Source organism: Diaphorina citri, unplaced genomic scaffold, assembly GCF_000475195.1.
Source record: "Diaphorina citri unplaced genomic scaffold, Diaci psyllid genome assembly version 1.1 scaffold632, whole genome shotgun sequence".
Lineage (NCBI taxonomy): Eukaryota > Metazoa > Arthropoda > Insecta > Hemiptera > Psyllidae > Diaphorina > Diaphorina citri.
Genome location: NW_007378065.1, coordinates 30,338 through 41,745, shown reverse-complemented (window position 1 = coordinate 41,745; position 11,408 = coordinate 30,338). Strand labels below are relative to the sequence as shown.

The 11,408-nt window shown below is 34.3% G+C and overlaps 2 protein-coding genes and 1 long non-coding RNA gene across 3 annotated transcripts; 2 read left to right on the top strand and 1 right to left on the bottom strand.

Moving 5' to 3' along the window:
• Nucleotides 1-1,227: 1,227 nt before the first annotated feature.
• LOC108252582 lies at nt 1,228-1,655 on the top strand. The gene is made up of 2 exons (XR_001809542.2): nt 1,228-1,390; nt 1,516-1,655. It is a non-coding gene; the product is annotated as an uncharacterized LOC108252582 (long non-coding RNA).
• Nucleotides 1,656-2,557: 902 nt separating this feature from the next.
• LOC103510672 (AN1-type zinc finger protein 2A-like) lies at nt 2,558-5,111 on the top strand. The gene is made up of 5 exons (XM_008475356.3): nt 2,558-3,032; nt 3,429-3,741; nt 3,972-4,126; nt 4,525-4,606; nt 4,855-5,111. Exons 2-5 carry the CDS (start codon nt 3,460-3,462, stop codon nt 4,957-4,959), a joined length of 624 nt encoding a protein of 207 aa, XP_008473578.1. The 5' UTR covers nt 2,558-3,032; nt 3,429-3,459; the 3' UTR covers nt 4,960-5,111.
• Nucleotides 5,112-7,918: 2,807 nt separating this feature from the next.
• Nucleotides 7,919-11,408, bottom strand: LOC103510675 (transient receptor potential channel pyrexia). The gene is made up of 2 exons (XM_026824678.1): nt 11,085-11,408; nt 7,919-10,652 (listed from the first exon to the last, which is right to left on the bottom strand). Exon 2 carries the CDS (start codon nt 10,481-10,483, stop codon nt 7,919-7,921), a length of 2,565 nt encoding a protein of 854 aa, XP_026680479.1. The 5' UTR covers nt 10,484-10,652; nt 11,085-11,408.

Genomic DNA, 11,408 nt, shown 5'->3' with positions numbered 1-11,408 from the left:
TATTGTTATTGTTACCTACCTGAATAGTTTGCTACTAATTTCATTTTCTGAATTGGTATTTTTCAATATAGTCCACCTTTCTAACCACACCACTGAGGTCGGTTTTAAATCTCGCTTTGAGTTTATAGGTCGTCGCGACAAATTTCAAGATCAGAGCTCATTTGTGTGAGAAAATGTGAAAAAAATCCCCCAAAAAAATTTCGTGTTCCTGGTAAAAAGACCTTTAATTTGATATATAAGTCGACCAGGTTTGGATAAGTCCTTCTATGGGGACAGAGTGACAGACAGACAGAAGACACCGAAGCGAATACAATAGCCCGTCCCTTATACCTTTTTATTACTATCGTAAGAAGGACGGGCTAAAAATTAAATGATGTAAATTGAAATTAAATGATTAGAGTTCCATGGGAGGATAGGTAGTTAAAGACGTTAAAGTATCCACTTAATAGTAGTAGTTAAAAGTCACAAGAGAAATATACAAAATTGATTAAATTTCCGCGGCCACAAAGTGAGTTTAAAGTCAGTTTAAGTTTAACTCTCGGATTCTGATTGCCTAATTTTTTGGAATTTTTAAAAATCAACCAATCAGATTGCTGAATCCGAGAGTTAAACTTAATCCAAGTTTAAACTCACATTGTGGCCCTGGGCCTAAGGCTGAAAAATAAAATAAAGTTAGGTACCTAGCTATGTCTGGACGGTAAGCTCGAAAAATATAAATAAAGTAGGTAAATAAAAAATAATGAAAACCGAAAGAATAGCTAGGTATCTTATCTTACTCTTATCTTTGGCTATAGGTACCTATTGCCTATTGGGCCTTTTTGAGTGCAATTTGTATTTGTGATTTTGCATTATCGAACGAAAGGAATGAATTCCAAGTTTTAACAAAACGGTCTTTAATAATCTGTCATAGCCTAACTTTATAACGGATTATTCCAATATGCTGAACAGTTTAGCACCTAAAGGACATTTTGGGCTTAACTTCGTTTTAAAAGGTCGCATATTTTGAGAGTTCCGGCACTTTATTATGTATTTAATTTCAAATATTGTAAAAACGCCTGATAGTTATTGTTGTTTATGCAATGTGCAATTAAAAAGTGCTGTAAAAATGAATATGTATAAAACGCCCGAAATTTTCCAAGTTATGCAATTTCAAATTTTTTGGAGGCTGTGTTTGGGCTGTGGTTTACAAACCGCGAAATTCAAATATTTGAATTCGATTTTATTTTTTTAAGTTTCAAGTTTCAGCAAATTTTAAAGTTCAAAAGTACATTAATGATACCAAGATTACTCAGTTTCAAGTCATTAGGCCCAGGAAAAGTGACTCAAAAGTTAGTTCGAACATTTGACCCATATGTACCTTCACACGAACAGAGATCCTAAATAAAAAAAAGTAAGTACCTCTACCTATGTAAAAATAATAACCTGACTACCTAGCAGTAAATCAGTGAGTGAATGCATTTATTTATTTTATCACAATACTGTGTTCATTAAAAGAAGTAATTTCTCACTTTCTAGATCACTAAATATGAGCTGTCCATTCAAGAAAATGAAAATGACAGGTGAAGCCCCTGATAACTCAGACAAAGATATCAGGGACATATCCCATGACAGGCAACTTATCACTCAAATTAATGATGAATCAGAGGAGAAAGAAATTGAAGATCCAATATCTGAAGGTAACCAGCATTTTCATATGTTAAGTTCACATAGGCAAGTACAGTCAGAATTTAGAATTAAAAAACAAAAAATCCTAGAAATTTTCATGATTGTGTTGGTCTGTGGGCAATGGGTCACAAGCTCCAAAATTATGTACCTACAATTGACATAGCATAACCTATTTGAAACTCAATAATAATTGATTATTTACGGGATTTCGTATTGGAATATGTACCTATTTAAACAGCCGGGCAGGGCAACCTTCGTATTTTTTTTTTCTATAGTGGGATTCGAACCCGGGATCTTCTGCATGGCGATCAAGTCCATTACTACTGGGCTAACCGTGCCCTTAACCGTTGATTGAACGACTTCGACTTGAGCTGAAAGCCCATATTCTCAGAAACGGGAACTTTTTCAAAATAATGTACTTACCTATCTCGGTATTCGGCCCTTTGGACTTTGGAAACTGGTGCAGTCAACGTGCTACCTCTGTTGGTTATTTTCAAAATAATGTACTTACCTATCTCGGTATTCGGCCCTTTGGACTTTGGAAACTGGTGCAGTCAACGTGCTACCTCTGTTGGTTAATGACGTAATGACGAATTTCTAAACAAGAGTGTGTAAAAACCTTTTAATAGTCGGGATCAAAAACACGTTTAAAATTTTAAATTTAAAAGTTCTTTACGTTCTAACCGCTAACGGACTGTAGTCTCGGCCATAAATCATTAAAAATACATAAAATACATACGTACCTGTAGAAGTACGTTATGAAAAATATTTGAAAAAATTCAAAAATTTCGCGCTCTTGAAGTCTTCCATTTTGTTAATTGTTGACGTCACAACAACTGTGAATAAACTTCTCTAATAATACGTCACAATCACAAATTTGTTTTTTGTTTGGAAAGGGGATTCAACTCATTCAATTCAACCAGTGATTCAACTTATCACTTTTCTCACAAGTCACAATCTCAACTTATATAGCTTATTCATCTTTCATCAGAAAAGTACTGAATCTGCTGAATCACCAACCAATTTTTCTAGATCAAGGACAAGGACTTCTAGCTTACCAGTATACCAGTTCAATAAGTTAAGTTTATAAAATAGCAGTAATCCATATCCATCCTCAGTTCAAGTCAGTTTGAGAGAAATTCAATTCCATTAATCTTATTGTTTGGTGAAATACATTTTTGCTTGGTGACAAAGACAAAGAATTATTCTTTAATAATTACTAACTAACCTTTAATAAATTTAAAATTAAATAAAAGGATACATGAAAATCAGAAAACTCTTGACATTACATCAGATTTAATAATAGATTGTTCAAATAGTGCTTTTGCTGATTTGTGGATCTACGAGAGAACTTGGCTTTCAAATAGGTAAGTATGAAGAAAAGTTGAACAAGAAAATATCAACAGTTTCACAGTGACAAGAGTAGAACAAGCTTGATGGTACTTGGCTGTTCATTAAACTTTTTTCCAATTCATACGGAAAACTGTCTTTAAGTATTTACACGAGAAGATATTCACTCTCAGGGAGTATAAACTCCAGCAAAGTGAATGAAATCACCAAAAATTCTCTGTTCTCAGGTTTTAAATAGCAACAGGAATGTTTCTTGGTAGTACAATTAGATTTGAAAAAATTATAGTAGACATACCTTGCAAACATTGCACAATTCATTGTAACAGGGATAAGTATAAGTCTGATGTGTAAAGTTGCATCAGAATGTAACCCAGCTCCTTCTTAATTTTTTTTTTTTTTTTTTTTTTTTTTAGGAGAATACCAATAATTTCATACTGAGCAATCATGGAGTTTCCTCATTTGGGCAAACATTGTTCCATTGAGACATGCAAGAAGTTGGATTTTTTGCCAGTCAAGTGTGATGCTTGTCTGGAAATGTTCTGCTCTGACCACATGAGCTATGTTGGACATCAATGTAAATCAGCAGCTCGCAAGGACATCCAAGTCCCTGTTTGTCCATTGTGTAATCAACCAGTTCCCACCAAGAGGGGAGAGTTACCAGATTTTGCTGTAGGATTGCATATTGATAATAATTGTGACAGTGATACAGCTCAGGAAAGGAGGAAGGTATGTAGTGTTTAATCATATAGAGACCCCCCCTAATGTTTAGCCTTATGTTGAAGTTGAATTCATGATCCCTTGGTAAGCATTATTCTTTTTTTTTTTCTAGAAAATACTTGAAAGTTGTAGATTGGATGTACCTACTGTGCCTTTCAAAAAAAAAAAAAAAAGTATGGGCAGTAAAACAGGTTTGTCATAGTTGGGTCATTGATTAAATTTACCTTTTTTCTTCCCAGATTTTTACAAACAAATGTTCAGTGAAGAATTGCAAAGGAAAAGAACTCATTCCTGTTAAATGTTACCAATGTGCAATGAATTTTTGTCTTAAACATCGGCATCCAAATGATCATAAATGTGAAGGTCAAAAGAATGCTGCAAGGAACAAAGCTTTGTAAGTTCATATTTAGTGACAAGACTCCTATTAAATTTACTCCCACAATTGATTACCTATACCTACATAGTCTGGCACTGGCTGGAGGATGTTAAACAAGGAGTACCTAGACCAGCTTAGTCTGGCTGGGGGAATTTAAACAGGGAGGATACCAGCCTGAAAATTCCCATGCTAAAGGGCCAAAAACCAAATGTTAGCTCAAAGCAATCACCCTACTACCTGAAGGCTGATTGAATAAATACTTGACTAGTGAAATAAAGGGTTCAAAAAATTAAAGTAATTTATTTATTTTTATTATTATTTTTCTACCTGTGGTGTAGTTTGCTTGCAGTAAATCCCTTTTGTGACCTCAAATCCCCTGTATCAGAGAAGTTACCTACATTATTATTATTTTACAGGGAAAGTGCTCAGGCCAGACTAAAACAGCAACAAAACCAAGGAACAAGAAGATTCAACACATCAGCAATACAGGGAAACATGGTGAGTGTAGAAAAAACAAATGTGAAAATCAGGTCATGTTCCTATTCTACAAAAAAAAAAAAAAAAAAAAAACTCCATTTTAAAAAACTTTGAAATGTAATAATAACCATGTGCTGAGGCCCAGAACTTACCCAGGCCCACTGCCATGGACCTAAGATAATAAAATTGTTTTTTTTTGTGTTTTTTTTTTTTTTTTTCTCTCTGTGCTTATCCAACTCCTCTATTTATGCTTGTTCTGTTCTTTACAGGCTGAAGATGAAGCTTTGGCACGAGCTCTCCAATTATCAATGCAAGAAGCATCACCTACGACTAGAGATCAAGGTATTCTATCCAACAGCTGTAGTCTGTCCTAATGGTACCTTAGTCTGGGATTTTGGACTCTAAACTACAATTTTAATTTAATTTGTGTACCTACCACTGTGAAGAGCATGTTCTTACACTTGATAATTTTCAGTTCCATTCAAAATTGCCTTTTCTAAGAACCAAAATGATATGTTATGCACACTATTTTCAAAGAAAATTTTCCACAAGTTAGGTACTGATCATAGTTCTAGTCGAGGGCTAGTCAGTTATTTGTTTATCTCGAATTTTATTATGGCTTGAGGGCTGGTGAGTCTAATTATTATTACATATATTGGTTTACAATTTACATATAATATGCACACTATGCACAGTATGAATAATAATAAAATATCATCAGTCATTAGATTTTGAACCAGGTTTTGAATGATACATTCCAGTTAAGAATGATAACTTTTCAAGTTCCTTTAGCTTTATTTGTTTACTTAATACAAAAATACTGAATCCAAGGGAAACCAGATTACCGAAGGAAGTGATGTTAAACGCTTTAGATATAGCTCGGCAAAGACGAATAGATCCACATTTCATTTGAATCCAAGGGAAACCAGATTACCGAAGGAAGTGATGTTAAACGCTTTAGATATAGCTCGGCAAAGACGAATAGATCCACATTTCATCTGGGCGTCAGGCTTTAAAAACACATCGGATGAGTATAAATTACTTTTACAAGAACTTCATTCACTTCACGATGTCCTGAATGAGCAACAAAATACTCTAAACAATATCATGAAACATATGGGTATAGAGAAACATTAACTTATTAGATACAACAAAAGGAATTAAATGATCTGACCATAAGTATCAAATTATAGTATGAACAAGAATATATCTACAGATAATATAAACAACACATATTTGTTTAACTTGGTCACAAATAAAAGTGAGGATACAATACATGTTTTCGCCTTGTTTTCCATAAAATAATGTCTAAAGTTTACAAGCGCTACATACGGCCAAGTAAAGGCTATCTATTTGTTATTCTGTTTAGTGAAAGTAGTTTAAATGTCAGGAGGAACAAGAGAAAATAGATACAATAAAGTGGTCAGGAGAAAAGAGAAATAAAAGGAAAGGTGAAAGATGAAAAAAGGAATAATAAATATGTAGTTAAGAAATTTCTGTTCGTTCCTAAAAATATTAGATAATAATACAAAATTGCCAATGCCATGCCTATTATCGAGAATCAAAGTGATTGAAATGTGACCCAGAGATTGCGGGTTCAAGCCCCGTCTAGTTTTCCCATTTTATTTTAGAAGTATTTTTGGTATTCCTTAGTGGAGAGTACCCTCAGATGTGATAATATATCTATAAAAATTGTAGTTTGAAATTTTCATGACGCTTATTAATTGTTTTAAAACGTACGAAAACATGTTTGTTGGGTTTTTCTTTCTGTTGCAAGTAATGCAATGTGCCTTTGGTTAAAGAAATAGAGTGCCTTACATTTATCATTTATATATAAAAAAAAAATCTAGTATATTATTTATAAAGAACTAAGGTTTGAAAAGATCATCACTTTGTTGAAGTGATCTTTCTCAGATGACGGGTATAAAAATATCTGCATCTATAAATAATTTTCGTAAGAACTTCACAAAAGGTAGATAATAAATAATTATTCTAGATCTTTACAAATCTTTGTTCTTTCAATGAACTTGTTTTGTTGAAAAAAAAAAAGAGATTTATTTAATAATTTTACTATATTTTTATAGAATACAAAATTGTTGATTCGTTCACATTTTAATAATAAACATTAAGTAACTATTATACAACATTGTTTAAACTCTGTAATTTCTTTCTCTTCTGTATCTAGTCCTCTTTTTTTTACTAAATTTTCCACAGAGATTTACAACAGATACCTAGTGGTTAGCGCGGTGGGGCGACATTTGTGACAAGCAACCATCATGCTTAACGCCATTCGTCTAGAGTGGCGTTCATAGGGTGAATGATATAATGAAGCACTTAGGTCTCCTAAGGGCACTCACTGAGGCCATTCCTGGCTTTGTCTATTATGAAAATCCAGCCATTCAGTCTAATGACGGAAAATAAAAATCAAGGTAAGTTTCTTCAATTTTCATAAATATTAAAGTTTTACAGAAGTTAAAAACATTAATTATTTTAGGCCTTTAGATCCTCTAACATTAATTTTACCCAAGATGGTTTAAATGAGAATTTGAATAAATGAGATGGGTGAGGGATGAAATAAAATAAAAGTACCTCGTTAAGGACATAGGAGAGTGATGCATAATTTAGGGTAATTTCAATAGCCAAACAACATTACACTCATTAACAGAAGAGGTAAACCAATTCTTTCCAGTGAGATACGTTTACAGCACTCAATCGTTGAAACACACAGTTCTGTGAAGGGTATTTTACCCAAGATGGTTTAAATGAGAATTTGAATAAATGAGATGGGTGAGGGATGAAATAAAATAAAAGTACCTCGTTAAGGACATAATTTAGGGTAATTTCAATAGCCAAACAACATTACACTCATGAACAGAAGAGATTAAACCAATTCTTTCCAGTGAGATACGTTTACAGCACTCAATCGTTGAAACACACAGTTCTGTGAAGGGTTAAGTAAATAATAGTATAACTTTTATGAGTGGTGTAAAAGGTTTGAAAGGTCAGAGAAAAGAACATGCACTTCCTGATGAGGATCATAAGATATACATATCAGAGCTCCCCAAGTCGAAGCCTAACTCCAATCTCATTATTATTATGGCTTAAGCAAATTGGAAAAAAAATGTTCTTTCCACTAGCATTTTTCTTCGAGCAAACTACATACAGTACGAGCAAGTATACACATTTTTTTAGATAGGTAACTATTCCGACCCGTAGTAGTATCGCTCCCGCTCGACAAAAGATGTATATCATACGATCATTATTAGTAATGGGTAGATGATATATCACACAATCTCCAATCTCACTCTGAGCCTGAGGTGAGCTAAATTATTTTTATTCCAGATCGAAGATTTCCTCTGACGCCCAGATGAAATGTGGATCTATTCGTCTTTGCCGAGCTATATCTAAAGCGTTTAACATCACTTCCTTCGGTAATCTGGTTTCCCTTGGATTCAAAGGTTTAACATTTAATGCCACAGTGTATGAAGACGGAGTAAGCAATGCTTGAGACTTCAACATACTAACTATTCTATTTGGTAAATATCCTTGAAACAAAGCTAATTCTAAGGAATGAATCAGTTCAGTTTGACGTACGAGTTTGTCTAATCCTGCCGTTTTGTGTAAACCTTGGATATCTTGAACTGCAATACCAACTAGGAGATTCATTAAGACTACGGTAACAAATAACATAAATATGGTAAATACAATGTGTGCGGTACCTTTCAGCAGGACTGGAGGTTTAGCCTCTGTGCCTAGAAGAACTTCATTTACATTTAACTCTCCTGTCATCATTACAAGAATATTGATAAAACCTATGATTGGATTTTGAAATCTATCTTCAGATGGAAAAACAATACAAAAAGTTAGCGTAAATCCTACAAGTAAACAAATATACGCTTGAAATAACTTGAGAAATTCAAGCTGTACTCTACTAAACATAGCCACATACGTACCTACAGAGGGTAACTGGCCTATCATCCCCATTAGATTACTCCAGCCCAACAATACAGCCACCGCCCCTACATGGTTTTGCCAAATATATGTCCTTTTAGTATAAACACAAGAAATAAGGAACACACTAATGATCATATACCACTCAAATAGATTTGTCACATGAGAACAATATTCTCTGAACGAGGCATACTCCACTAGACCAAATATCTTACGAATAAGTTCTATAGTTGCCAGTAGTGCAAGCACGTACCAAACGGTCTCCATAAAATCAGGATTACGAAGTAAGAAATGTCCTATTTCGCTGTTTTTTGTGCAAAAGGTCGGTGTAAACAAGGTAATATTTTTGGAAGCGTTATAACAGTCTTGTGCGAGTGTCGTTAGAACATAGACAGACAACACGAGGACAAATATGGAACTCAGCACCAATCGGAATAGGTAGAATTTTTTCATTTTCTCCCATTTCACGTACAGAAAAGCCTCACACAGCGGGTGCTCCAGAATTTCTTTTTGACCATCGTTTTGGAATATTTTCAACATACCTATTTCCCCATCCGGTCCGTTTTGTAGAATATATTTGAAGTTCAATTTGAGCTCAATGTCTTTGGTAGAAGCTTCAGGATCTTGCAAGCTGATTGATGAATCCAACTTCTTCCTCACACTACTGATTGATGATGGTGTGTTTCTCATGATTATACTTAGAGCTGATGAACCACTAGGCGTTTTGGAACTAATATCAGCTCCATGCATTATAAGGCAATCGACACATTGAGATAGTTCACTTAACGCAGCTATGTGAATGGGAGAGTAACCAAATATATCCCTAGCGTTCACATTAGCTCCCCACTTGAGAAGAATTTCCAAGGGATGTACTGACAGAATGTTCTTACTAAGTGAGGCATGAAGCGGGGTCCTGTTATCACAGTCTGAAGCGTTGACTTGAGATCCTTTCCTCAGAAGCATCTCCATACATTCTACTGACTGGCACTTGGCTGCCAGATGTAACGGAATCTGTTCCTTGTGATTTCTTTCGTTGCAGTTCGCATGGTTTTCTAATAAGATTCTCAAACATTCCACATAGCCATTTTCAGCAGCCAGGTGTAATGCTGTCACTCTCCTCTCTTTGGTTTTGATATCAACATCAGCCATACCACTGTCCAATATCGCTTTTAGACATGATATCAAACCCCTATCTGCAGCTATGTGCAGAGGTGACACACCCTTGTTATTGAGAACATTAGGGTTGATTTGTAGGGATAGAAGTAACTGGACACAATCGACTGCATTGGTACTCACTGCAGAGTGAACTATCGTCTCGTGAATATGAGCTTTGTTCTTGATTAGAAACTTTGCACAATCTACATAGTTACCTAGAACTGCAAAGTGTAGTGGTGTGTAAGAGTCTTTGGTGAAGTTAATGTCATGCCCGTGTAGCATGAGCCACGAGCAACCTTTAATACTTCCATTGAAAGCGGCTAAATGTAACGCCCCATACTTGTCATTAGAAAGATCTGCACCCAGTTGGTGCAAAGCGTCCAGCAGGTCTTCTCTCTTGACAAACACACACCATAGCAACGCCGTTGTCTTCTCAGCTTGAGAGGCTTTGCTAAACAGGGTGGCCATTTCATCAGGTTCATACAGACTATTCTCAATGGCATAGAGTACATTCACATCGCCACTACTCATCTTCATAGCCTCCAACAGAGATGCTCTTATACTTTCCTTGCAAACTTTATAGCTGAGCTCATCTGATATTGTCTCTTCTAAACTGTCTGTTCTCATATTGTCCACCATGGTCGGTTTCTCATCGTTCAGTTGATTGAACATTGCTTTCTTCGTTGAGTAACTTTTAGATGTTTTCGATCTCATGAGAGCCAATGGAAATCTGGTATCATTGTTGAAACTTCTACTCCTGTCCAATGTGTTTTTCTTCACATCCAACTCCATGATGTATTTGTAGGTCAATTAGTCCACTTTCAAATTATTACTGTCATTTTTAAAAATTTGTTAGAATCGTTAGTATCTCTACAATATTTTCTATTATTTCACTTTGCTCAATATTAAGTCATAAATTTTAGCAATGTCACTTCGTTTACATTTCAATCGTTTTTTTCATCTTTAAAAAACAAAATAAAGAAACAATGGATTATACGTATTATATTATGAGTAGGTACCTACTTTATCCTTGGAATTAATCAAGTTTAGAACTTTTTGGTTTGACTGAGCTACATGAAAACAAAATAAAGAAACAATGGATTATACGTATTATATTATGAGTAGGTACCTACTTTATCCTTGGAATTAATCAAGTTTAGAACTTTAGTTGGTTTGACTGAGCTACATGAGTAGGTACACATGAATGAAATATGTAGGTGGTAATTAGACTAATTATGTAGGTATAGGTAATTGTTTTCATAATAGAAGTATGTACCTACCTATGCATAAAAGTAATTTAATTTATCCTTTGTTAATGTAGAAGATTTTGGAATCCTTTTTATTATTATCAGTTATCAGTATAATTGTTTTCATAATAGAAGTATGTACCTACCTATGCATAAAAGTAATTTAATTTATCCTTTGTTAATGTAGAAGATTTTGGAATCCTGGTTATTTTTTTTAGAAAAACCTTATCCTGAATTTTTGGATAGAATATTCTGATTTTATTTTAGCTTAACCTGTTCCCGGTAAAGCTGTGTTCACTCTGGTTAACTCTGTTCCATTTCTTTTATTATTATCAGTTATCAGTATTATTATTATTAATTCTTACTCTCGAGTCTAGAATCATGCAAGGATGAAAAATTTTATCCATGAATTGAAGAAGGCAAAAAACTATGAACTTCTACATAAGTTTAAACACGACACGTTACCTCCC